This window comes from Osmerus mordax, chromosome 17 (genome assembly GCF_038355195.1).
Source record: "Osmerus mordax isolate fOsmMor3 chromosome 17, fOsmMor3.pri, whole genome shotgun sequence".
Lineage (NCBI taxonomy): Eukaryota > Metazoa > Chordata > Actinopteri > Osmeriformes > Osmeridae > Osmerus > Osmerus mordax.
The window spans coordinates 8,437,751-8,464,300 of record NC_090066.1 but is presented as its reverse complement, the minus strand read 5'-3'; the positions used below and the strand labels follow the sequence as shown (position 1 = coordinate 8,464,300).

At 50.6% G+C, this 26,550-nt stretch overlaps 2 protein-coding genes across 3 annotated transcripts; both read right to left on the bottom strand.

Moving 5' to 3' along the window:
* Positions 1-982: 982 nt before the first annotated feature.
* cnot4b (CCR4-NOT transcription complex, subunit 4b) lies at positions 983-21,636 on the bottom strand. Of its 2 annotated transcripts, XM_067254734.1 has the most exons (13): positions 21,436-21,636; positions 14,866-15,114; positions 13,871-14,068; positions 11,064-11,150; positions 10,848-10,949; positions 10,581-10,706; positions 10,307-10,431; positions 9,853-10,059; positions 9,558-9,615; positions 9,185-9,440; positions 8,444-9,019; positions 4,197-4,433; positions 983-1,661 (listed from the first exon to the last, which is right to left on the bottom strand). In XM_067254734.1, the coding sequence occupies exons 2-13, from the start codon at positions 15,037-15,039 to the stop codon at positions 1,345-1,347; spliced, it is 2,463 nt and encodes an 820-aa protein (XP_067110835.1). In that variant the 5' UTR covers positions 15,040-15,114; positions 21,436-21,636; the 3' UTR covers positions 983-1,344. The 2 variants fall into 2 exon arrangements, with proteins under 2 accessions (XP_067110835.1, XP_067110836.1); XM_067254735.1 differs by lacking the exon at positions 4,197-4,433.
* Positions 21,637-22,240: 604 nt separating this feature from the next.
* LOC136960498 (toll-like receptor 2) lies at positions 22,241-24,020 on the bottom strand. Its single transcript, XM_067255007.1, has 2 exons — positions 23,481-24,020; positions 22,241-23,450 (listed from the first exon to the last, which is right to left on the bottom strand). The coding sequence occupies exons 1-2, from the start codon at positions 24,018-24,020 to the stop codon at positions 22,395-22,397; spliced, it is 1,596 nt and encodes a 531-aa protein (XP_067111108.1). The 3' UTR covers positions 22,241-22,394.
* Between the last annotated feature and the right edge of the window lie 2,530 nt (positions 24,021-26,550).

The window sequence follows — 26,550 nt, the reverse complement described above, 5'->3', positions numbered from 1 at the left end:
CTCGCTTGCTAAGTCAAACAACCCCCCCCCCCCACACACACGTACACACTTCCCCTATCCTCCTCCTCACGATGACTTGAACGGTGGAGCCAAACCGGTAGCAGCAGCATAGACACTGGGACTCTGGGAGCGAGGGGCAACCCCTCAGAGGCGCCACACGGTGGCGCTCCAGAGTCCACACACACACCCTGCCCTGCGCTCGTGCCGGAGCGGGTTAAAACGCCAGTCGCCCCTGAGGGGGCGCCGCCTCGAGGGCGTGGCGTGGAACTACCCTCTGATACAGAGGTTGAGCCGCTACGCTTTTGAGGGCGTGTGGGGGGGGGGGGGGGGAGGGGACCGTCTCCCACCCGCTCGCGCGTCACCTTCGAGGGAGGTGCACGTTCTTCACCCTGTTGGGGGGGCACTGGACCCACACCCTTTTAAGGCCATGGTTGAGCGCAGCGCAGGGAGGGGGGGGGGGGGGGGCTGCACGCTCGGCCGTTTCCAGACGGCTCCAGTTCTACCGCATCAAGCTCAGTGAAGGCTTTTTTCGATTTCGGCTTTTCATCCTCCTTAATTCCTTTGATCCTGGGAAATAAATGAAGTGAAAAGAACCCACCTCGAAGAATTGCATCCCCCCCCTCCACCCCCCCCCCCACCATTCTTCAGTGTAGCGTAAACCCGACTCCTGCTGCAGAGGGCCCCCCCAGGCTTGGTAGGAGGAGCCTTCTGTTGGCGTGGAGACAGACGGGGAGAAGGTATTCTGACTGGCGCTCTGAGGGCAGACGTGTTCCAATCCTGCTCTGAGGCCTCCGGAACAACCAGTCAACTGGACTTGCACTATTGGGCATGATCCTCTCAAGCATGGTTTTTTGTCTCTGTTCTAGGGGACGGGCATTTCCTACGATCCCCTGCTCAGCTATTTGGATTGCCATTTTCTTTATGACGTTTTAAAAATTATAATAAGAATAAAATAAAAAACCTGAGCTCATTTAACCCCCACCCCCACCCCCAGATTAGTCACGGCCACCCTGAGGCCTCTGTCTGTCTCTGTCGCTGTCATGGAGACGCTCCCGGTGGTCATGTGATCATGATGCGTTAAGACGTGAACAGGAAGTGTGACTGGGATAGCGGGCCAAAAGGTCAAGGGAAAAAAACGGATCGAAACCGAATAAAAGGACACAAGAGCTCTGAAGATGATGGAACCAGGAGATGGAAGAAATAAAGTAGTATATAATCTTATTTTGTTAATAGTTCTGTATTTTGTACTTCGGGTGATTTTGGTTTGGTGTGTTTTACGTACGTCTCTGTGGGGTTCGCCGGTGTGTTTATGCAAGTGTGTGTGTGTGTGTGTTTTCACAGTCCCTAGTGACGATCCATGGCTGCACTCTGTAGCAGGTCTGTTTGGGTCTGGACCGGGGGTCTGAAGGCTGTCTGGAAGCCTGGCGGGGGGGAGTGGAACTGGCTGGCGGGGTTTGCCGTGGCGGGGGGCGGGTAGGGGGCCCAGCCGCCTCTGTGGAGGGGGACCTGGCTCCCGAACGGGCCGCTGTGTGGGGGCTGCGGGGGCACCGTGGAGCTGGGGGGGGCGTCCATCTCTGTGAGGGCCTGCAGGGACTTGAGCCAGTGCGGGGGGTTGTCGTCCTGGAGAGAGTCCAGGCTGTTGCCTGCCGAGGCCGGGATACCTGGGCGGGAAAGAGGGAGGAAGAGAGAGAGAGAGATAAATACCACAACCACAGATCTGAAGACGATGGATTTCTCCATCTTTGCAGTGAATCTAAGAGGACTCCTATGCTCTGATCTTTGTGTGTGTGTGTGTGTATCAATCCTTGTTGCTTTCCCTCCCTTGCGCCACCCCTCCTTCCCTTCTTACTGTCGGCACAGAGGTTAGGAGCTGATCAGCTGGGATCATGGCCAGGCTGAGTATCAATGGCTCCGGTCTGGGCCGCAGGGCCTGATAAGAGGCCCTGGTATTAAGCCTCGAGGCTCAGACAGAAGAGAATCGATCGGCCACTATTAAACCAGCAGTTGGGGTGTGTGTGTGTTGAGTGTGTGTGTGTGTGGGGGGCTGCCTACATCCCCCCCCCTGTGGGGCAACTGGCTCTTATGAACACAGTCTGGAGCCGTGATGTGATTTAGTGGTGAAACCTGATAGCGTAACGGAGGAAATCCCTGGCAGGGGAGAGGGAGAGCCAGGCAGGCAGGCAGGGTGGTCAGTGGTGGAGCTGGCCCCAGTAACAGGCCACTGTTCCTGCACTCCAAAGGTCAGGAGGTAAGGAAGCTAATTGGTGCTCAGGAGCATTGACTTTGAGGGAGTTATCGACGACTCCTCAAGCCAATAGGCTGTGTGTTTTTTGATTGGTGCTCCACCTCTTGAGGAGAATGACACCCAAGATCAAGTCCATTGAAAATCCATAAATCGTTCCGGTGCCCGACACAGGGTGAGTATTTCTACGGAAACGTTCAACCCCCTAGGTATCTGTACGCCGGCCGACGTCAAGCGACAGCCTTAATTGCGTTGGTCTTGTACTGAACGAGGGCGACGCTGTTTCCCCGAGTGCCTGGCTGCTCCAGCACGGCTCTTTTTCGTCAAGACCAATAGTCCTCAAATCTCTTTCATGTGCCGGGCTTGACGTGCCGGAGCGCTGCTAGGGGGAAGATAGTCACAGTTGCGGCGAGCGCTGGGTTAACCGGGGGAGGAAAAGCAGTCTGAATTGTAGCGGGCCCGTGGAGGAATAATCACAAGCACAAACGAGGGAGTGGGAAGAGATTTGGTGTTCCTCATGTAATTGCCTCAGGTGCTGTGACTTTCATTCCTCCCCCCCCCCCCCCCCCCCCCCCCCCCACACAGCGTTGACAGAGATGTCAGTTGTTCTCCAAGTTCAGGGACGGTGGTGCTAATGCTAACGCGTGCCGCTGCAGATCTTAGCCAATAGCACGTCCACGCCGTATCCCCGGGCAGCGTGGTCCAGCCTTTATTTAGATTTTTTTATTTTAGATTTATAGCATCTGATTGATTGTAAAGTATGCGGTGCACGGGAGGTATGGATTTCAGGGGGGCGGTGGGGGGGGGGGGGGGGGGGGGGGGGAGTAGTGGGACTGACTCTTGGCTGGCAGTGAAGCAGGATGCAGTACTGCCCCCCCCCCCCACCCCCCTTACAATACGTGACCCAGAAACTGCTTAGTGTGCAGCCGGGACGATTTATTCTATTCTTCTGTCACTGTAGAATAAGCAGAGATGTTATGACCGCGCTTTCTATAAACTATGCTCCAACGCCACCGCAAACACCGAGCCACTACTGGCAAAAAAAAATAATAGAAAATCTCAACTATGATTGGCAACAAAAATAACGAAAAGATAGGCTACATTAAACACATATCCAATCCAACCCAAATGGGCATCACAGAAGACCAGCAATTGTTTAGCCTGCACCGAACAATAAAGTTGTACTCGATTCTATTTAACATGCTCCGTAACCCAGAGGTGGGGTCGAGTGCAAGGCTGTCGTCGGCGATGCAATCCCGGGGTATTATCTGAGTCGTCGGTCAAACCCGGCGGGCGGAACTCCAGCGCCCTCCTGGTCGTTACACAGCTCGTTACACGCCACGGTGAGATTAGAGATGACGACGGCCGCACAGTTCACTCCTTCTGTACGTTTCCATTATCTCTCTCTCTCTCTCTCTCTCTCCTCCTCCTGGCTGTGGCACGACCCGCGTGACCTACATATCTCACGCAACACCAAAGGCGCCACACACACCCACACACGCTCGCCCCCCTCTTTTCTGCAAACAACATGCCCCCCAGGGGTCCAGTGTGACCTCTGTTCTGGCTTTATTAGCGCTGGGTGGGACCGGAGCCGCCCACACAGCCGGCGCGAATGTAGCCGACGCGCCGCGTGCTACAAGACGCCCACAGCGCAACGCACAACCGCTTGGAAATGAGAGCAAATCAGCGCACACAAAAAAACACACACACGCCACACAGTAGCAGCTAAAGGGTTTGTTAGCCAATCAGAGGCAGAACTTGACATGCACCCCCCCCCCCCCTTCAACCCCACACCCAAGTTAAACCAGAACCCCTCCAACACTACAATCCTGGTTAGTTCCACCACACACACACCACAGTATATGCCTGCCCCCTCCCCACGGTCCTAGTGCCCCTCCCCTTCCCCCCACCAGGTTAGTCTCCACCAGGCACCCCCTCTACCGGGTCCAGTTACCTGTGATGATGGCTGGGTCCATCCAGCTGGCCGTCCCATCCCAGCTAAGGCTATGGGAGACGCCCCTGGAGCCCGCCGGCGCCCCCGTGTGGTTAACGCTGGACGAGGAGGAGGAAGAGGAGGACGAGGGCGAGGAGCTGGGCAGCCCCCCAAAGTTGATGTTGATGTTGGGCAAGAGCGCCCTAAGGCCGTCTTGCCACTCTTTCACCTTTATACCCTCTCCCGCCCCGCTGTGTTCTGCGCGGAAACAGAGAGAGACAGAGCCCTTTAAAAGGAAGGCACGCACAACAGGTGACGCCCACTCACATGTCGGGGGGCCGGGGCCCAGCCAATCGGGGCGAGTCGTCCGGCTGGGGAGCCCCCCCCCCCCGCCTTTTGGCGAGCGTTGTCGCCATTGGCACGGGAAAAAAACGAAGGCATCCGTGGCTTTATAAGCCCGAGTATCCCACACGACACGCTCTCTCTCTTTATCCTTGAGCAACGTGTAAGGTTACAGACTGCAGAAGACTACTAAACCCCCCCCCCCACCCCACCCCTTAACGTTTATTTGGGGCCGTAAAGTGGAAAACACAGCTGATTAAACTCCTCCGTTATGCTGTAATTCCTCGTTCCATTCCGTATTTATAATGCACAGCGCTACGCTGAGAGAGAGAGAGGGGGGGGGGGGGGGGGGGGGGGGGGGGGAGCTGGGCCCTTCTAAATAATACAGCGGTTCATTTCTCTGGGCGGACGCCAAAGTAAACGCGTGTGGTTTTTTGCTTGCTTTCTTGGTTGTATCTAGACGAGCCGGGCTGTGGGAGGTGCCCCTCCATCAGGCTGCTGGTGGTGGAGGTTGGGGGGGGACGGAGGGTGGAGGAGACGGGGGATGGGAAGCCTCCCACTGGGCTCAACTAGCTGCCTTTGGCCGCCCAGCCACCTTCAGGACACATCTCTCCCTCACACCCTCACAGACTCAGTCTGTACATCAGGGTCCTTAGTAACCTCTGCCAGACAGCCTCTGCCCCCCCCCCCCCCCCCCCCCCCCCGGATGCCTTGGCGGGGCCGGCAGCAGGCCACCTCCAGAGGAGAGGTGGGCTAATTGTCCGGTCTGCACCGGGCGACGGAAAAAAAAAACCCTGGCTACGGCCCGGGCCCCCACTGGCCGGCCTTCAGAAACATGTGGCACCTGCCTGCGATAATGTTACCCCGGCTGTACAGAGAGCACCGACACACCAGGGGACTGGAAGCAGTCACCTTGCTTCTGTCTTCACACACACACACACACACCTTGTCACAGTGACTCGACAGAACAGCTACATCTCTTCTTGGCAGAGCGGGGGGATTGGTAGAGCAGGCCCGACACACCAGACGTCGAGGTACGCATCACAGAGAATCCCACGGAATCCTAGTTTTTAGCCCGCGTTTATAATGCGTAACACAGCCTCCCGATGGTGAGCGAAGCCTCTAGCGTTTCACAGTGATGGACTACGCCAGGGTAACCTATAGGCCGGACAGTTACCGTGGCTACATGCGGAGGATGGTGGAGGACAGGAGTGGTGGAGTTACTCTGGAAATATGAAAGAATAACAAGGATTCTAGGCTTCCAGCAGCCCGGCAGAAATAATTCTAAGACTGTGTGTGCAGCGACGACGAGCCCCACTCTCCTGTCTCCTGGCTGACTGACGCTAGTGTGTGTGTGGTGTTGTTAGAGATGGTCTCAATTAGAGCACAGACTAATGAGAGGAGGTGGTGCTGGTGGGGGGATGCGTCCCTCCTGAGAGGAGCCAGAGCACTCCAACTTACAGGCACTCGATGAATAATAAATACTAATTGACCGGATGACTGCCGGTGTCTGTGTTGCAGGCCAGCTGCGACTGTCCAGTAGGTGGCTCGTCGGCTCGTACGTTAGCCCTTTTAGGGGGCCCTGGGGGTGGGGGCCCGACGCGTGGACGGGCCGCCATCGGCGAAAAGGAAAGCGTGGATAAACTCTCTCCCGGAAGGCGTTACGAACAGTCCAAACCCCCAACCCGTTCCACAGTTCAGACAGGTCCCAGTTATGGGGTGGAGTAGGCCGACAAGACAAGCTGGGTGACAAGCCGTACCTCTGTACGGACTCGAGGCTGGGGTGTGTTCCCCTGTGGTCGGAGGCGCCGGCCCCTCCGGCGGGCCTCCCGCCTTTCATTTGTTATGCGCTAGTCGAGCAGGGGGAGCGTAGCTGGCATTAACATCATCACCTGTGTTGCCATTTGCATCAGCGGATAAACAAGTCGCGTCATGTTTTATTCATGAGACAGAGGAGAGGGAGAGAGAGACGGAGCGAGAGAGCTGGCTTCAGAAATCAATTTTAACTAAGTCATAGACCGCCACCCTTCTCCAACGGACGGAATTTTTTAACATTAGACTGGCTGGACTCCCTTTTATGATCCTGTTATTAGGGAAAGGTCGCCAGCCAATAGAGGCCTCCGTTCTCTTTAATTGGCTCCATTTTACAACCAATTTCTTGTGTTTGGACACTGCTGGCTTCACTGTGAGCAAAGTCGTTAATTAGACTGTCGATCGGGGATGGCATTGTTAGCGCGGACCTGGACGCGTTCCACCTCGACACAGACAAACACACCCACACGCACACACACAGCCAGCCTGCATTCGCAACGACATACCTGCCTGCTCCAGAAACGGGGGGGCGTTTGTGTGTGCTGTGCACGTCAGCATGCATGTGACGGTCGGGTCAGAGAGAGCGGCGCAACGCGGGATATTCCCCTCTTCCTCGGACATCGCAGATCTCTTCATAGAGGAAGTCCAAAATCGTTGACGAATAATAATACGTCACCTGGATGAGGGTGCCCGGAACTGATGTCAGACGAGACAGCGACAGGTCCCCCCCCGTCCCCGTCGACCAGACCCTGCGCTGCCTCAGCCAAACGACACACACAGGTTTACATGCGGAGCTCGAACTCCCCCGGCAAACTCTCACTCTGCATTCCTTTGACCCGATGACTCTGGGGCAGAAGACGCACAGTACTTCCAGACTACTACCCCCCCTCCCCCCCCCCCCATCCACACTTCAGAATCCCACCACAGGGACCAATTTCACACGAGGTGCCTTAAAGCCACAGAGCAAAAGCACACTCGCTTTCGTCAAAACCAACAGGGGGGGGGGGGGAGACGATGAATGATTTATACGATGTACTCTTTAAATCCAGGCACCTGCCCCTGGGCTTGGCAGAACCTCAGGGATTGGGAGGCGAGTCCTGTACTCCTGTAGCTGGTGGTAAGCTCTGACTAAGCCCTCCACTGTACCGAACATTCTCTTCTTCTGTGTCAGCACCGACGAAAATCTCATGGCTTTCGTGGGTTTCATGAAGAGAGGGGTTCGAGGGAGAGAACACTGACGGAACCAAGCTAGCGTGCACGGCGGTTTCTCAAAGCGGCACGGGCTGACGCTAAAGTCACTCGAGTCACTTAGAACGAGGTGGCCGGTGGTGTGTGTGTGTGTGTGGGGGGGCTTTCCAGTACCACCATATTGACTTTTCTACCTTGAGTGAACTGAACTTGCAGACAGGCTCTTTAGTGAAAGGTGGCTATTTCCAGACGGAATAAAGTAGTGTGTCACTGGGGGGGGGGGGGGGGGGGGGGGACTGCTTGGTAGAGCGGCTGTTCTATGATCCGGATGTTTCAGTCAGCCTCCATTTGCTCCTTCGGCGGAGAGCACTTCCATGGCACATTAGCTAATGATGCCATATGCTCCTGCTGCCTTTGCCGAGAGAGCGTGAGAAGGGGAGCGCAATCACGGGTTACGGAGGACTGTTCCACCGCGCGTCACAAGTGCTCCGAACGCAACGATGGGTAGGCACTCTAAAAGCGTAAGCCCCGACTCCAGACCGCTTCCTAGCATGGGGCTCCCGGTGGGCTGGACTACTTTCTTGCATCTGCTCCCCCCCCCCCCCTGCTGCTCCCACCCGTCACCGTAATCAGGTGCTGCCACCCAGTGGTCATCCGTGTGATCCATCACGCAATGGATCCCAATGACATCATGGCTACATTTCGTCTGGCTGCGCGCCTGTGCTACTTCTGCAAACACTTACGCTACGAACTTCCGTTTCGATCGGTGTGGAACGCACCCTTTAAAAAGCTCTCTTCCCGGTCAGAAGCCGGTATGATTCCGGCAGACGAAACAAACCCGCCCGCCTACACTCCGAACACACCCGGCGAAAGCTCTCCCTTTCCCAGAAGGCCCTCGCGGCCCCCCCCCGCGCTCCCTTCCTCACCTGTGATGGGGGTGCCTCCGAGGCCCGTGCTGTGGTGCTGTGGCAGCATGCTTAAGTCCAGGAAGCTGCGCGAGGCCGAGCCCGTGGCAGCGTGGTTCAAGTGTGCGAAGTTATTGCGCGACGGCGCCGACACGGCCGCCATGCCCATCCACGGGTGGCGGGAGGCGCAGGAGGAGGAGGACGAGGACGAGGAGGAGGAAGAGGAGGACGGGTGCCCGGGGAAGCTGAAGGAGCTGTAGAACTGCCGGTGGGGGTGGCTCTGGTGCTGGGAGAAGTGGTTGGGGAGGCCCGTGTTGGAGAGGAGGTGGTTGGGGGGGAGGAAGCCCCCGGGGGGGCCGAGGCCCGCCTTGGCGGGGAGCGAGAAGCCGTGGTGGTGAGGGCTGGGGTGGAGGGGGCCGGGCGACAGGGGCGAGGAGAAGCTGTCCTGCACCGAGAGCTCCTTCTCGATGAGGTCGGCCAGGGCTTTGCGGGTGATGTCGAACGGGTCGAAGCCGAGGTCGTCGTCCTGCTGCTGTTTGGACGAGCCGAAGCCAAAGGCCGCCTGCCAGTCTGTGGAGGACGATACCGGGATGGTATCTGGAGGGACGGGACAGGAGATACAAAAACCCAACGTTAGCTTAAACCCGTTAGCCGCGTTAGCATCAGGTACCTCAGCACACAAAATGTTTTCCCCCTTTCCAAGTAAGACATGCAGCAGTCCTTCACAAGAAAGTTGTAGCAACTAAGACGTGGTGACCCCACCTGAGGTGAAGAGGCTATGTGGTTCTGGCGCCGTGGGCCAGTCCGAGTTGTTCTGAGGGGAGCTGTGGAAGCCGCCCAGGCTGCTGGGCATGGGGTTGGGGTGCCGGAAGTTGCTGTTGTCTGAGAACAGCGACTGGGACTCTGCGGCGGCGCCCTCGAAGGGCGAGCGGGCCGTGATGCCTGCTACGCTGATGGGCACCACCAGGCTGGTCTTGGTGAAACCGGGAGGGGGCGACGGGGAGTCGCTGCCCGGGAGCTGGAGGGGGGTGGATGAGCCAGTTTAGACGTCATTGCCTTGTAGTCATCGAAACACAGTCGTTTTCTGGCGCATGCATGTTATCCACATCGAAGTCTGACGTTTCGTGTTTCTTACCAGAAGTGAGGTTTCTCCGTTGCCTATACTGATGATGTCTGGCAGTTTGTCGCTAGGGCTGAGAAAGAGAGTAGAGCAACCGATGGTTAGTAGTGATCTCCTCAACCCACCACACGCCTACACAGCCAGCTAGTACAACACCGCAAAGGAGCAACGCGCTAGTGTTGGAAAGAGTGTACTTGACTGAGGTAACATCATTCACGCATATTAATTGAACGTGTGCCTCGACTGTTGCCGGGCGGGAGAGGCGAGCACAGCGTTCCTACGGGCTTGCCGGTGACGGTGTTGTGGTTACCTGGCGGGGTCACAGCTGGAGGAGAAGGGGGAGAGAGCGGCCGCGGGGCCCAGGCCCAGGTCCGAGTCGGGCCCGTCTGGGGTCATGTGTTCGGAGTCGGAGCCGCCGTCTAACTGCGGGGACTTCCTGTGGTCTGACGACAGCCCGTTGGCCGTCTTCCCTGTGGGTTGTAACGACGGCCAGGCGTCTTTGTTGTTACTGTTGGACCTGAGGAGGGAAACAGGCGGATATTCTCAATAAAAGATGGGGGGGGGGGGGGGTTTCATGGTTTTACACAAACGCCTACAATACGCTTTGAACCTACAGTTCCTTACACTCCAAACAATGTACATAATGTGCATGGTGGGCTAACTGCAAAAAAAAAAAAAAATACACACAGAGACAGACAGAGACAGAGATAGAGACAGACAACTCCCAAACCTGCTTGAATGTGTGTTAGCTGCAGAGACGGTACCTTTGTAAAGAGCTTGGTTTCCCCTTTGGTTTGTCCCCCCCTGTGGCCGAGGTGTGTAGAAAGGAGGGGTTCATCTTGTATAGATCCTGCAGCAGCTTCTGCTCATACTCCTGGTGCTTCCCTGCCTACACAGCCCACACACAGCCCAGGTTAACACCGCAGGGTTTTACAAATGCACCGTCGCGTTTCAAATTCACTTTCATCGATCCGGACGGATATTCAAAGTACGATACTGGCTCTCCTTCCAGTTCTGAGGGCCCCCCCCCCATCTAACCTGCATCTCTTCTTTAGTGAAGCTCGCCGCCTCGTCGCCTAGCTCGTGGAGATACATGCAGTCCGGTTTGGGACACTGCATGCTCTTCAGGAAGTAACTGCAGTACTTTGTGGTTCCTAAAGAAGCCTGGGGGGGAGGGCAAGCGCAGACAGACACGGGTTGAGCGCGGGAAGAGAAGAAGAGAGGGGAAAGCCGTGATTGGCTGACGCGGGAAGAGAAGAAGTGAGAGGGGAAAAGGGAAAGCCGTGATTGGCTGACGCGGCTCACCTTGAGCGTCCTGCCGTCGACGACTACGTTGTTGACGCACTGGATTGCTCTGAGGGCATCTTCTGACCGGATGTAAGTCACATATGCGCTGGCACTAGGACCCTGGGAACCGAGACGAGACAAGGCGGGTTTAAGAGAGGAAGGGTTGCAGGGGGGTTCAGTGAACGGCACCTGCTGTCAATCGTCTTCAGAGCGAATAAGGGAGTTCCCGCCCACCTGTGAGCCTGCGTAGGAGGTGCTGTTGTTGATGACCACCTTGTGGATCTTGCCAAACTTCCCGAAATACTCCGGCCTCTTTAGAACCTGGAAGGAGCAGAAGTAGAAGGGAGGCTGTTTTTAGTCCCATGTGCCAAGTCCTCAAGTTTATATTCATGAAATATATATATATATATATATATATATATATGAAAGAACTCAAACTCTAGACACAAAGACTGACGATTCAAAACGGCAAGACTGGAGACACGGGGGGTGGAAAGTCATTTAGATCTGAAGTGGAGATGATAATCTATCAATGTGCGACTCTACTTGGTGTGCTGTGGGGGCTTTGCAGCTTGCGTGTGATTTCAGAGACAAAATAGACTTCACAGCTCAATGACGCTGCAGGGGCGCACTGTGTAATAAGGACAGGCATACATGGGTATAATGAATACATAAAAGAATAAAGTGTGTCAGGGGACAAATGGTTATGTAAAACTGGAATTGAGAGCACCATCTCTCTGGAAAATTATCTATCAGACAAATAGGCTTATGTTCTGGACTGATATTGACGAATTAGGATACAATTGAATATGTTTCCAGGGTTCGGTCATCATTAGTGCTTAAGGGGCCAAAACAAAGCTATTGCTTTTAAGGTTGATCTGTAAGAGGTACCTCCGAATGATGACAAACTAATTAGCACCAGACCTGGCTTGTTCACTGCTGAAGAAAAGAAATCGGAGAAAGTCAGGACAGCCTAGGTGGCCCACTTTCTCCCTTTCATTTAGGTGACGATGTTTATGGTTGGTGACTGATCCCTGAGGGAGAAGGAGCACGAGGAGACAAGAGTGAGAGAGAAGTTTTCCAAGTGCTGTGTTGTCTCTCAGGAGGTTTGGCTGGCTACTCAAGAGCTGGGTGCAGGAAAAGCTGGGGTTTTTGACATTCTGGTCACTCTGGGGGCCGGAGACCGGCAAATTCTTTGTGGCCTTTGTTTGACGAAGGCTCTCCCCTCTCTTCTGGAGAGACGGAGATGGACACAGAAACAGATGAACGGATATACGGGGGCGGCGGACGACTCCAAGATAAGGAGGAGGGTGAGGAAAACAGGGAGAAGCTAACCGACAAGCTGACCTGAATCCAGGTCCTTTGTTGCCGTCAAAGGATTTGTCGGTAGCGACACAGCAGTGGTTTATTAGCAAAACAAAACCTGATATTGGGATTCCTCGAGCACGATAGCCTAAGTCCAGGAAGAGTGGGCCGAGGTGTTCCATCAAGATACAAAAGTCGTGAGGGTGAGAAATGTACTCGCATGGCCAGAGGAACAACTGAACAATTCTTGAAATCTTTCCTTGCCAAATGACCAGTTTTTCCCTCCTCCCTTACCGTTTTTGCGGCCGGGGAGATGAATAATTAGTTTTGGGCTATTTTTAGATAGAGTGACTTCATGGCGGATGTTGGACGCCATCAGGCAGGGGTGGCTGGGACGCCAGAGAGACTCGAGCTGTCGTTGTCGTCGTCTTAGCGGGCTTGCGTGGGAGACTGGCAAACAGAACTGTGGTTGCTCGGAAGCGAATACACCCACCGCTGACATGGTGGTTGATTATGCTGTATTCCGAGGATACACAAAAAACCCACGTAGACTCGCCATGTCATTAGAATATCCTCACGACCGCTCGCGACAAAACGTGGTTTCAAATCAAACACAAAACCCTGGAAGAGCCGGGATCTTCACACAACAGCCCAGTTGCTCTAGAGAGCTATCTTCTACATGTCATATCAGGCGCCACTGTATCCAACCTCCCTGATGTTTACCTGGGGTCTGCTAGTGTAGTAAAGGGGGATGGAGGGGAAGACGTGTCAGATTCATTGCTGATGTCTCACTATAAACCAGCCCATTTCTGCTTGGTGGTTTTCATCCCCGCCGAATCCGAGATTGGTTTCCTGCAACACACTTGTCATAGGGACAGGATCCCTGAGACCTAAAGAAGCTCCAGTCCCTCCGAAGGCAGCACAGCCAGCATCCTGATGACATCACACCCATTGTCCCATCCCTCCACTGGGGCCCAATCTACTACCTGCTGCCAACCTCAGAAATGCATCCATGGAACAGGACCCATCTACCTCAAAGAACTTCTCTCAGCCCACAACCCCTCCCGCCTCTCCAGGTCCAGCTAGGTTCCTCCTCTACGCCCCCCAGGACAAACCTGGTGTTGGTGGGGGCCCGGGCCCTCAGCCGTCCCCCCCCACCCTCCGACGGTGGAGCTCTCTACCCAAGAGCACCGCCAGTTTAAAAACCTCTCTCTAAGACGGATTATCTTTATAGCATTTATTTGTTTGCATTTTGTGTTTGTATTTATTGCCCTCTACTTTTGCTCGATTTTTATTTATTTAATGACTGTGAGACCCTGAAACTGCCTAGACAAAAAAAGGGTGCACTATAAATAAAAAAAGCATTCATATTTATTTTATTAAGAGAGGCCTGGTTTTCCTTCCCTGGGGGTGGGTGTGGGGGGGTGAATACCTCAAAGAAAAACTACTTCAGCTAAAACTGGGCTCCAAGCAGGACCACAGGCCCTCCCCACCGCCCTCGGCCTGATTTGATAGATACCACAAACCAGGATAGAAAGGTGGAAACGTATTTCCTGTGTGTGCGAGCGTGCAAGCGTCTCATTGAAACTCGTTCTCCAATCATTAACCTGACCAGGAAAAGACAGCCTGTATAAATCACCGCAGCCTGACAGGAAAGCAAAGAGCTGGGAACGTGGGAAACAACATAACAGATTACAAAAACCGAGGAGTGCGTGTGCGTGCGTCTGCTCCCTTACCTCGGGGTCGGCCAGCCTCTGCGACAGCCCCACCACGAACACCAGGTTCCTCTGGACCACGCGGACGCTGGCCAGGTGCTTGCGGTTCTCCGTCACCTTCTGCTTCTTCTCGTTCTGCTTCTGCTTCTTCTCCGTCTTGATCCTCTGCAGCTCCTCCTGGGACAGGGGCTTGTACACCGCCGGGTCCTCCGGGTACGGCTGCACCACAGGGGGGAGGAGAGATGCATGTCAGACCCTCTCCCACACACACACACACACACTTCTGGACTGGGTGGTAAACATCCCTAATGGCGTCGGCCATTGTCGGCTACACGCACGGGTCCCTGGGTCGACGTTCACACAATGCGTTTCTCCCCCCCACCCCCAAGCCCCCCCCGTTTTTGATCGCTGCTTATTCCTGGTGGAGGAAAGTTGGCGAAAGTGCACCGTCAAAATGGAGGCCATTAGTCTTTTGTGTCCTGTCAAGTGCAAACGCCGGGAGACTTCCCCATCGATCAGCTGAATTGGCGGGCCGAGGGAAGAAAAAAAAAAAAACAGTAATTGCACACAGAGAAAAAGGAAGAGAGCAAGAGAAAGGAAGGAAGCGAGAAAAAATGTGGAAACGGGGAGAGAGAAAGTGCCTCAGATTTGGTGGCTTTGCCGCGTGTCACCCCCCTCTTGACAGCTGCCTTGTTGTGATAGATTCACTCTGAAACCCCTTCAGGCAGTGGTTAGAATCTGGTTATCAAAGCTTACAGGGACGATACAGCACATGAGATCAAACGCACTCTCCCTCCGGCATCCTTCCCCTGTCAAGCAGGCCCCTGTGAGGAAAACCCCCGGTGTTAATCCGCAAAACACCTGTGTGTAGTTCCTCAGGCAAAGAACAGTGGAAGGGAGTGGCAAACATGTTGTGCAGTTAAATAGCCAGACGAATACAACATATTGATCTAATTTCTGACATTGTTAAACTGGGGGGGGGGGGCGGGGGGGTGAGAGCGGGGAGCGCCGCCTACCTTCCTGCAGGCGGGGCAGAGGCCGTTCTCGTCTGTGCGGATGCGGTGCCAGCAGAAGCGGCAGATCTGGTAGCCGCAGGTGCAGGGGAAGAAGTTGACGTCGTCGATCTCCAGGGGCTCCATGCACAGGGGGCACTCCGTGGGGTCATCCTTGAACTCCGGGCTCCGGGACATTCTACGACACGTGGCGGCGCTGACGGGACTGCTTCTCACAGTGGCTAGGCGGTGAGGGGGGGGAGCTGAGCTTGGCTGGGGGGAGGAAGACAGTAGAAAAAAAGAATTATGGGGGAGAAAAAAAAGTTTGAAGACTTATCAGAAACCAACAAACTAGTCAATAACCAGAAACGGACAGACAGCAAGATCCTTTTGGATGACAGAGCTCAGGCTAACTCGCAGGTCTTAGCCTTGAGACTACAGAGACAGACCAGTATGTGTCAAAAGCAACGCGCCGGAAGACAGAAAAAGAAAGCACAACACTGTCCAACTCTACAGACCCCCGTTTTTCTGGGAAGGATGTAGGCTACCCAGTGGGAAATCCAAAGCACATTAGTACAAATGCCCCACAGCAAGACGCCTGCGTTGGTCTTCTGCTGTGCCTGCCTTTGGAGAGAGGATACTAACAAAAAGATTGTGAAATACGAGTCCCGCCAGAGCAGCGTTGATTCACTAGATACACAATCCCTCAATCAAATAACAAATGGCTGCACCTTTATTTACAGATAGAGCACGGGTAACATCCTTGTAACATTATTCTGTTGACCTTGGGTGCCTGCAGGAAATAGGTTTTCAGAGAAGAAGAAAGGAAACCGTCTTCCGAGTTGTACCCGGGTACTTGGGAATTGAGGTCTGGGCCCAAAAGGCATAGCTTGTAAGCGTGAGGGATTGTAGGCCTGATTGGAATTGACTGCCAACCGTCGCCAACCACAGCCCTGAAACGGACTCGGTACAGCCGAATGAGGCTGTGATTGGCTGGGAAGGGTCTGGGTGGAATCATCCACGGAGAGACCACCAGTGGAATATGCGGTCAGTTCAGGGGACCGCAGCGGTGCCTGAGATGGGAGGCTGGCCCAGACGAGACCTTGGTGGTCCCTCCGGCTGAAGCTCCAGAGACGAAGGAAGGAGGGCATACGCTCGCTGTCCCCTCAGGTTCTAAAGTCCAGGTCATGCTTTGTGACAAACTCACAACGCCGTCCCGTCTAGGAGAACCACACTAACGATGTCACGGATCAGAAGACAGATGTTGCCGACAACAGGCTCAACCACATACCTCGGTATCGGCATCCTGAATCTCTGTCGGCTTAAATGACAATCCCAAAACAAAACACGGTTAGTCCTGGTAGTCTTTCAACGGGGGGGGGGGGGGCCTCAAACGCGTGGCATGTGATCTCCACCCACCCGTTAGAGGGAGGTGTGATTCAGAGGGACGGTTGACGGATGCGGAGTGCTGAGTCACAAACAGACTCGGTCGGAGGAGGAGGAGGAGAAGGAGGAAGGAGCCCGGGCAGAGCTGCGCACAGAGCGCCGCGGCGCTGAGGAGTCATGGCGACGGGAAGTCACACTGAGACCACTCAGGGCTCATCAGCCGCTCGTGAGGAGACCTCGTCGCGGGACGGAGGAGACGAGGAGTGGGTTGGGGGGAAAGACAGCATGGGGCGCTTGCTGGGAATAACCAGACAACGTCAACAGGCTTGAATTATACCCCTAGCGTTTGACTCTTCTGTTGGATGGGAAATGGATCTTTTCACCTCATCTGCTTTAATGCTTGGGTAGGCATTAAGCTAATGGGCACAGAAAACCACCTATATTCCCCATGGTGGCCTGGTCTTCCTATTTCGTTCTGGGTTAGAGTGAGCGTTTTGGTTTGATTTTGCTGAGCGCTGCACAGGCTACTGGTCCACAAGGCTTTGGGTTGAAAGTAAAACGCGGATTATGCAATTCAAACAGGACAGTTGGGAAAACTTAGGACCTTGGTAGATACCTAGGATAAGCTAAATGGCATTCAGGAAGGTGTGTGTGAAGTTACCTTCAGGACATTGCTCATTTACCCACCAACAGTAAGCCTTTGGGCATCGCTGATAGCTATAGGTACAGAAATAATCTGTGATATATAAAATGAATAATAATAAGACTGTTTCCTCAGCAACCACCTGAGCTCAGCCAGGAGCAAGCAGCTGCTGGACATGGGCAATACAACAATGTGGCACATCAGTGGCTAATGTGAACCAACAACGCCAGCTCATAATGAAAAATGCTCGACAGCCTCTTTAAGTCTGGAGGCAATCCCAAAGTGCCAAATATGTATGACCCTGTTTAATTCCTTAGGTATTAGCATACCTAAGATATATGGGCGCTACATCACTATCAAACAGAGGTATATTCAGTGCAACATTTGTAGCCTTCGATTCTTAACGAAATGTGCATCTCAGGTAGCTACTTTTCTGAGAGGGGGGAGAACATGGGACCGGGAGAAGCAGATCAGGCAGCCCTGATGACCCTGATGGTCTCAAAAGAGTGGAGTACAGGAAAGACAGGGAGAGGGGGGTCTAAAAATACCCTGCCGTGTCCCGGGTATGAACAGGGAGGAGCCAGAGCCCCACACGCTTCTCTCTTTTAAGGGAAGTGGAGACGGGAAGCAGAAGGGCTCTCTCAGGGCCCGCCCCCTCTCCAGCCTGGTCTACATGTAGGGTCATCAGTCCAACCTGGCCCTGGCTGGGGCCGGGGCTGGCCCACAGACAAGTGGGGCTAGGATGGGCGGCCTGCGATGAGTCCGCCGATTTACTCTCGGCCTGCGATGGAATTAGCAACCAGGCTTTCAGTTTCAGAGACTGTGCTGTGTGGCACTCGCTGCTGGGCTGCCAGCCACAGGGGGCTCCGTCTGGCTCTGGAACCCCCCCCAGTTGTTTGGCGGGGGGGGGGGGGGGGGGGCTCTCCCATCACCAGAAGACATCTGTTAACTGCTAATGAAAGCCTGTGGAAAGGGGTTCCCTGCAGAGAACGGCGCTGCGATTAAGTTCAGCCCTCACCAAAGTGCTTGCAAAACTTTTTTTTTAATTTTTTTTATATACTTTGGGTAGCCAACCCGATGTGAGACGCAATCTGGACCGCAGGGCTAACTGGCAGCGCGAGACATCGGGATGCGCGGTAAGCCGTCAGCCTGGCGTCCATCTGAAAAAATAGGGTGGGCCCGGCGGGATCAGCTTGTTGAGCACACCAGCTCGCAACATCCGAGGGAGCCACCAAGAACATAACACCATGAAATCGCTGCACTAAAAACAAGCTCTCCAACAAAAGCACGTTGCCAAATTCCACAGCTTGCGTCATAACCAAAGATTCAAGCGACTTGGGTCACGTGGCTCAGTGTTGATTTATTTGCGGAATAGACTAGAAGGTGTCGGCCCGTGCTGAAAATGTACAAACAGCCGTCAGTAAAAGATAACCGGACTTTGAATTGACATGAGAAGTATGGTCGAGATAGAGGGCCACATATCCCTACCCTGTGAAGGGGCAACCAGTTCTGGAATGGAGATAAAAACTGATCTCAAGCCACAGGAATGGGCTTAAGCTTTAAGGTTTCATGTCTGGCTGTAGCAGTATAAGATATGGGTCACCAGCGCCTTGAGATCTGGGCTATGGTTAGGCCGGTACACAACCACAACATATCTGAGGTGATACTGAAGCTGGTCTGTGGTGTAGACATCCTCTCCTACATGCAGGGTTGGTTAGAATTCGAGGGGTAAACCGAGGACACTGACTTGAATCTCTGGGCCTTGCCAAGGGTACAGGAGCAAGAGAGCTGGGAAACAATCTATTTTCCCCAGCAGCTCAGTGTGAACATGGTGCTGTGCACTTTTAGCACAGGCTGACAATTTCCTTGATTTACTAACCTCTGTGGCATCTGGCCTTGGGCGAGAGGAGAGTTGAGAACATGACATCGCTTCTGTCTGAGAGAACTAGCTCAGGCCTTTGGAGTGCGTGCCATGTCACCAGGTAAACACTGGCGTTAACTTCCCACACAAGATCGGCAGGCTTGGTAAATCTTTCAAAACAAACTCTAAAGTAACCCCGCTAACGCCACGTCATCGACAAGGACCGACTAGGTCTATTCTACACAATCTCTATGTGACCTTTTCTCTCCAATTAATTATTGACAGACAGGCCCCGAAAAAGCATTCCAGGTCGACCACCTCGGCGGAATTTAACAAGAAAACTGAAACATGTAATCAGAATAATCCAGTAGGTCTGCTCGTCAGTCAAGGACATTGCCTTGGACGCAAAATTGGCTGTGTTAAGTACTGATGACTTAGGCTACCACAAAAGTCCAAGAGGAAGTGGCCATGTCAGACTGTGAACAGTGTTACAAGAAAAACATCAGTGCGAAAGGGGACACAACAGAAACTAAATGCTTTTGCCATAGTGAAGTGTCTGTTGGCCATTTGCAAGGCCGGGTGTTCAATTAAGACCACGTACAAGGAGTAAGGTTTGTACATCTTGTGTGTCGCTTGACCTCTTTGGTGACTTTCTGCAGAAAGCTGTGATGCATCAGCATGCCTCTTTACACTAACGTTTCGTCGACTACCGTGCAGCTACATAACTACGCCTTTGGAAAAACATTGTAGTTACATAGGAACTGCCATGTCATTATACACGTACTAACGGCTCAGTGAAAAGTGAAACTTGCTGTGGGCGAGGTTTGGCACTATACCGTTAAGAATTAATATAGTTTAATTACATAGCCATTCCTATGTACATACACTGTTTTTACAGTATTGCTATAGCCTGAAAGTAAAGTGTTGCCCAACAGTCAAAGGATATGGCAGCCCTGCATTCATGCATTGATTATATTTCGGCCCCACGCCTACATTAGGTACGTTTTAAGTGTAGTGTGAACAGTAAAACACACAGGTGAGCTCAAAAGACAAGTCATTGACCAAACTAGCTGCTTTATTTGGAAGAGATCCAAGCAGTTAACTTGTGTGGCAATGTTGACTGAATGCAGACAATGGCATACAATATGGTTCAACAAAAAGCCATAACTTTTCACTCTCACCATCATGATAACAGTCTCCCTACAGTTTTCAGCTCGCAAGGCCCTTCTGGTGCCGAGGAGCATGTGATGCGAGTGTGTGACCCATAGGAATAGTGTCAGATATCATCAGAGACTCATACCAAAGGAAGAGCAGGCTGTAATGTCTCTGACACAGACAATACAAAGAGCAGCGTGGTATTACTCAAGAGACTACTGTGAGATGAGATGGCCTTTGGCATCATCTCATCTGGTGACTAAGACCTCCACAACAAGGGTGTTTACCTCCATGGTGAGACCAAGAGCTTGCTAAGCACTTACTAGCAAGAGCACTGATGGATGTGGATATACACCACCATGTTAAGAACTAACATGTCTAAGTAGTTTTCCATCTGAGATGTCTAATATAGTTGAATACAATCAAAAACAAATTGATCACGAGAGCAGCCATTTAATACGTCACTATAAATTGCTAGGTTTCTATAATAAAGAAAATTGGTCCGTCCAGATATCGAACACTATGGTTTTGTCACAACATTGGGAGAGGAATAAGTGGGTGCCAAGAATGCAACCAATGGCCAATGTCTATGAATATTAACACTAAGTAGCTATCTAGCTACGTACACAACTTGCAAACATCGACAGCTAGGCTAACTAGGTAGCCATCTATATAAATAACTCAGGCCAAATCCTAAAATGTGAAATGTGTGATTGACGTTAACCTAATATCATCAAACACACTATGAATACATGTGATTGTGAAAAGAAATACATCTATTTCGCATATGCGCTACTACTGTGCTCTGTCAAAGTACCGGCCATACAACACTGGGCCGTAATACCAATAAACCATGTTCATACGTATTGTGTCCATTACATTAATGTTATAAGTTACCAATCAGGAAAACGTTTTAGAGAATAAAAGCAACACTGTATTAGCTACCACAGCTGTAGTTGTCAACATGCCATGTCTCTGAGCCGGTGCTGCAATACTGGGATAGCTAGCAAGCTAGCCACTTAATGTGTACAGTAGGCTGTTGTTGCTATTAGCAGTGCAGCTATTGCTAGCTAGTATCGGTGTGAACAAACTAGGTAGCAAGCCACTGTCTTAACTTGGTAATAAAGATGACCAAACTAATAAAATACAGCGCAAATAAGAAACTCAAACTCACATGTAGATTTATGTTTTTTACATAAGAGTTCTGCAGCATGCAAGGTAAGAGAACCAGCAAGCTAGCTAGGTATACCAGCGATGGCAAAAAGGCGTTCTTTTGCAAGTGCGGCCTAACTTCCCCGGCAAAGCCTGCGACTCTCACTATCTGAATATCTCAGTCAACTAGACTAGAGAAAACCATCAATTGTATTGAGCGAAGCTTTAACTGCTCCCTTTCAAACATGAACTCGTCACACATGTTGGGATTGCCATACATTACGACCTATTACACAAATGAGCACATTATATGCCATATTACTTTCTAACTACAACCATCAACTTGGAAACTGGCCATCTCTGAATAGTTTATGGCGATAGTTTGTGGGATACTCACCCTTCCTATTTGCTGGGATTCCTCTCCAGGGATATTCACAACAAATTGGGCCGTGGATTACCAATCTGACAACCAGTAATTTTGCAGCCACCTCAATTTCTTTCAGCGTTTGAATTCAAACGTATTTGGTTGAGGGAAACACCTTGCCTTTTCTATCAAGCCTCTGTTGGTATATGATAGCAACTGCTTGCTACCTTCAAACCACCATCTTACATTGAAATGAGGAGGAGTGAAGGGGGGGCGATCATTTAGTACACGCGTTTTGGATGCCGGTGTGGGCCTACGTCAACGGGACGGCGTTTAGAGCGTCTGAATAAAAACTCTTTCTACACACTGTCCACAAAACTAAGCAATAACGTAACACGGATACGATTACACGTATTTCTCTACAGTTCAGTAGAGTTGATTTACGTGTAGTATATTCATTGAGTTATAGACTCCACCCTTTTACATGTAGCCGGAAGTGCCTGGATCACAAAACATGTGCACTTATTTATTGCTCCGTGCGCATGCTCCATTGACGTTGTCTCATGGGTAAGGTAGTCCAATTCAGTGTTCCAATGTTAATTAAATGGACGGTGGACACTCACTCCACTTGTGCGTTCACTCACAAAACACAAATATGTTTGTGCTTATCTGTTGGATAATCTGTTGGATAAGCACAAACATAAGCAAAAACAGAGCCACATGCTTCGTACTATACTGTGAGCAAGTGTGTGCTCTGTGGGGCAGGACCAATGAATACCAGGAGATGGAGACATTTCCTAACTGTTCTAAATATCCATTCTTTATTTTATTCATTACAGTCAGATACACTGTACACGGTTAAACAAACACAGCATGCACACTTAAAACAACAAAAGTCTCAATAACAAGTCAAACATCAAAATTATTTCTATGTATTTAAGTAATTCAATCTATTGGTTGATATAAAAAAAAATTGTGAGTACCACTCAAACTTAATCTGTCAACAGAGGTAGAGTGTCTGCTATGCCTTCAGCTACATCCTTTAGCACCATGCTTCGGTCTCCAGTGTGCAACATTGATTTGATGCTTGACCAGAAAAAGTGCATCTTACGCTCATCCTTCGGCCACTCCAGGTATGTCTGCCTTCTCAGTAAATTTTGCAGTTTAAGAAACTTTTTGGGCAGGGAGTCAGGTGGGATTGGTTCCAGTAAGATAAAGACTAAGGAGTCTTGATGCACACTGATTTCCTTATGCTGGGCAAAGACCAACTCGTAGTTGCACCACTCACTTTGGACAAAGCTTTTCGAGAGCACAAATAGTGTCTTGTAGCTGGCCTCCACAGAGTTGATGATGTTATCCATGATCCACTCGCCAGGGACGAAGTCACGCTCGTGAATGCAGAGGGACAGGCCAGCACCTTCAAGAGAAGGCACCAACTGGCTTTCGACCCAGGAAGAGTCCATGTTGCTGTAAGAGACGAAAGCATGGTAGCGAAAAGACACGTTTTTCAACCTGTCCGCCTTCTTTCTGCCTCTCCGTTTCACTCGGATCCACACCCACAGCATCTTTGTGTACCAGACACCATCGCAGACATGGAAGGTGAGGCCCAGGATGCCAATGATGATGAATGTCACAGGAATTGCTATGGTTGCTTGAAGCCACATTTGACATGATACCTCGCCAGGCACATACCTGGCTAACGGTAAACCCGTCAGTGATGGAGGGAAGTTGCATACATAGTCCAAAGGCCAGTCAGTAAGAATAGACTTGTTCAGGAAATTCACAAGCCAGTAAGAGTCACAGGTGCAACTAAATGGATTGTTCCCCGCCTTGAGGGTCTGTAGTTTGGGAAGCGCCCCAAAGTTCTCCTTTGAGATGGAGGTGATGGCGTTTTCATCCACATGTAAAGTGAGCAGTGTTGGAGCATGGATGTTCACAGGGAGGACCTTGATACTGTTGTAGCTCAGCAGGAGATGTGTCAGTCTAGGGAATGGCAGGAGGGCCTCCCTGGTTATAACCGTGATGCCTGTCTTTGACAGGTCAATCCACTCAAAGTGCGGAGACAGGTATTTGAAAACATAATTGCCCAGGTTGTTGTGCCGGAGACTCAACCGAGTCAGGTGAGCAGGCCATCTGCATTTATCGTGTATCTGGATGGAGTTGAAGCTGAGGTCAAGAGATTGAAGGGCTTTCATCTGGTGGGTTTTAGCTGAAATGAAGGCTAGATTTTCAAAACGATTGTGGCTCAGAGACAAGTGTGTCAGTTTGGGAAAGGCCGATGTATAAGAACAAGAAGGCCACCAAAACCCTGTATCATCTAAGAGATTGTCCGAAACATCCAGTGTTTCCAGTAAAGGGAGATCAGATATGAGGTTACATGGTGAAATGTTCAATCCAGTGCCAGAGAACTTTAAATATGTCAAGTTCGAGAGATTGTCTAAACTCACATTTATTATTGGGTATTTGTATTGATAATGGTGCACACCGTTGAAAATGAGTGATTGAAAGTTCCTTGTGTGGTTTACTGAAGGTAACTGAAGGCCATCTGGTGTGTCTTCATTATAGGTGATATTGACAAATGCCACCTGCTGCAGCTTTGATCGAAACACGTTATTCATCAATTTAACCATAACTGAGCTATCAATCCAAGTGTCAACAATTGTGAGATTTCTTATGAATCTCATTGCTTTAAATTTTTCAAATGGATCACCAGAGACATTGCAATGTTGAGAAAGTAACCGGACAAGTGTTAGTCTAGCTGTTTGCGTTTCATTCAAATCTACGAGTATGCTCTTGTAAATGTCACCCTGTTCACAATAAGAAACAGTTAAGGTAATTTCCTCAAGTGACTTGAGCCTTGCAAGAGAGCCAGAGTCATATCCCTGCCACTTGTTTCCTGTTTCCAAAGTGAGATGTTTCAACGATTTGTTTCTCAGCCAATCAAAGTCGTCGATATTCACAGAAATAGCATTATCACTCCCTAAGGCAAGGAAGACCAGGTTTGTTAGGTTTTGAAAGGTGTGTGGTAGTTGGCAGCTTTCATAGATGTTCCTCGATAAATCGAGGATCTTGAGTTGGGGCAAAGACAGATCGGGAATGACTGACAAAGAGTTGTGTGAAATGTTCAGGACCTTGATTCCAGGTGTGTGGTCAAATGCATTTGGAGCTATTAGTTTGAGACCACAGAAAGTTGCCTTCAGGAAACAAAGGTGAGAAAATCCAACAAAGGGAGCTCCATCAATGTGTAATATTTTGTTACCAGAGACATCTAAATATTCAATGTTTTTTGGTAAATTTGAAGGAATTTTGGTAAGGTTTTGATCTGAGAGGTCTTTTATTCCTTGTTTTGACGTGACACACATCTCAAATCCAGTGTCTCTTCCTGTGACTGTGTAGTGGCCAGTCAGAAGCAATGTGAAGACAGTTTTCCAAATAAGAGAAGACATGCTAAAATGACAAAATAGGTAGAACCGTATGAGTCACATTTAAATGGTAATTTGATTTTGTAAGACATTATGAGAACTTGTTTTATGTATAGTCATAATTACCATATTCAAATATATGTATATATATATTTTTTGTGCGTGTGACTAATCTAAGTACTCAGCAAGTAAATCAAAGACAACAATAGAAATACACAAGCATTTTACCTGTTCGCTTTGGTAGATTTTCCTGCAGAGGTTTAGACAGGATAGTATTGTGGATTGTGGACATTTGAAGTGTGTTGTTTCTATAAACTCCTGCTGTATATGCCGGATTTGTGCAATGACTGGTTTGTCTTTTGCCAAACAATGTTTTTTTTTGTTTTCAGTTTGCAAAGAGAGAAGTGAAAGTTGAATGTCCTGAATGTTCATATATCATGTTTTTGCCTGGAGCCAATATATGTAGTTTTCAAGAAGAATGTTCCCATGAGGAAGTGTTTTTTGTCAAACCATCAGAACAAACACAAACAGAATTTTTCTTCAGTAATGCAGTAATGGTTTAAGGTTTTACATGTACAATTGCCATTTATTTTATTACAAGTAAGGGAAAGTATAGCCACATTTCTTCAGATGTAACAACATTTCTAGGACACTGACATCATTGATTTGGTGGTGTTCTCTATCAAGCATCTCTCAGAGACTGGGAGAAACCATCTGCAATAACAAAACAAGGATTTATGAATAACAGAATGTCGTATAACCTAACCTTACACACGTGATCCTGATGCATGCTGCAGAGTGGCCATATATGTGTTTCAAAAAAGTCTTCAGTTACCTGTCTTACGAGATAGTCCCTTCAATTGGCACTTTCCAAGATCCACGTTACAAGTGTACAGACCCAAGCAACCTTTACAGTTAGAATGAACTCTGCAGCTCCTGGTTTGGATATCATTACAGCCATGCTGAAAAATACAATGTGGAAAGGAATGTAATTGACAATGAACCACTCACTTCCAGCCACTTGAACACTTCCTAGTCAGTTGTTTAGACCTGCACGTTGAGGAATATGGAAGGCCAAGGCATTCTACCATATTAATTCACAAAATGTTTTGTTCAAAACTGAACATTGACAGGGGTGTAACTGTTCTTTATATAAATTGTTCTCCCACTTCAGCTTAAACTTTAAAGTTCTACAGAAGACCTTGTAGTCTGTGTTTATACTGTTTAATACAAAGTTAGATAACATAAAATCTTGGAATGTCAATGAGCAGTTTTTAGATCATAGTCATCATCAATACTTACTGTGTCTGAGTTGAACTGACCAAAGCGCACTCTATGGTCTCTGTTCACAAATTTCTGCCTTGGAAGTCCTCCAAACCCTCCAAAGCCGTGGAGAATCCGGTCACCGTCAATGCGATCCATGACCCCTCCAGGAAAAGGGGAGTCATTCTGCCCGTCAGAAGGATCAATGGAAGGCTGAACTCCTTGACGTGCTAAGTGATGAGTACCCACCCAGTGAAGCCTTCCACCTCTTCTAACTCCCACATCTGAATCTCCAAACAAACTCAAAATCTGCATGTAAAATACGAGGGAAACACATAGATATTTAGCTAGAGAAACAGTGTGATCCATGTTAGTGGCAAGCCTGTGCTACATAAGAATAACCCACTGTCTCGAACCTAAAGATGACTTTTATAGATCCTCCCAGCACCCCGCCTCTTAAAGC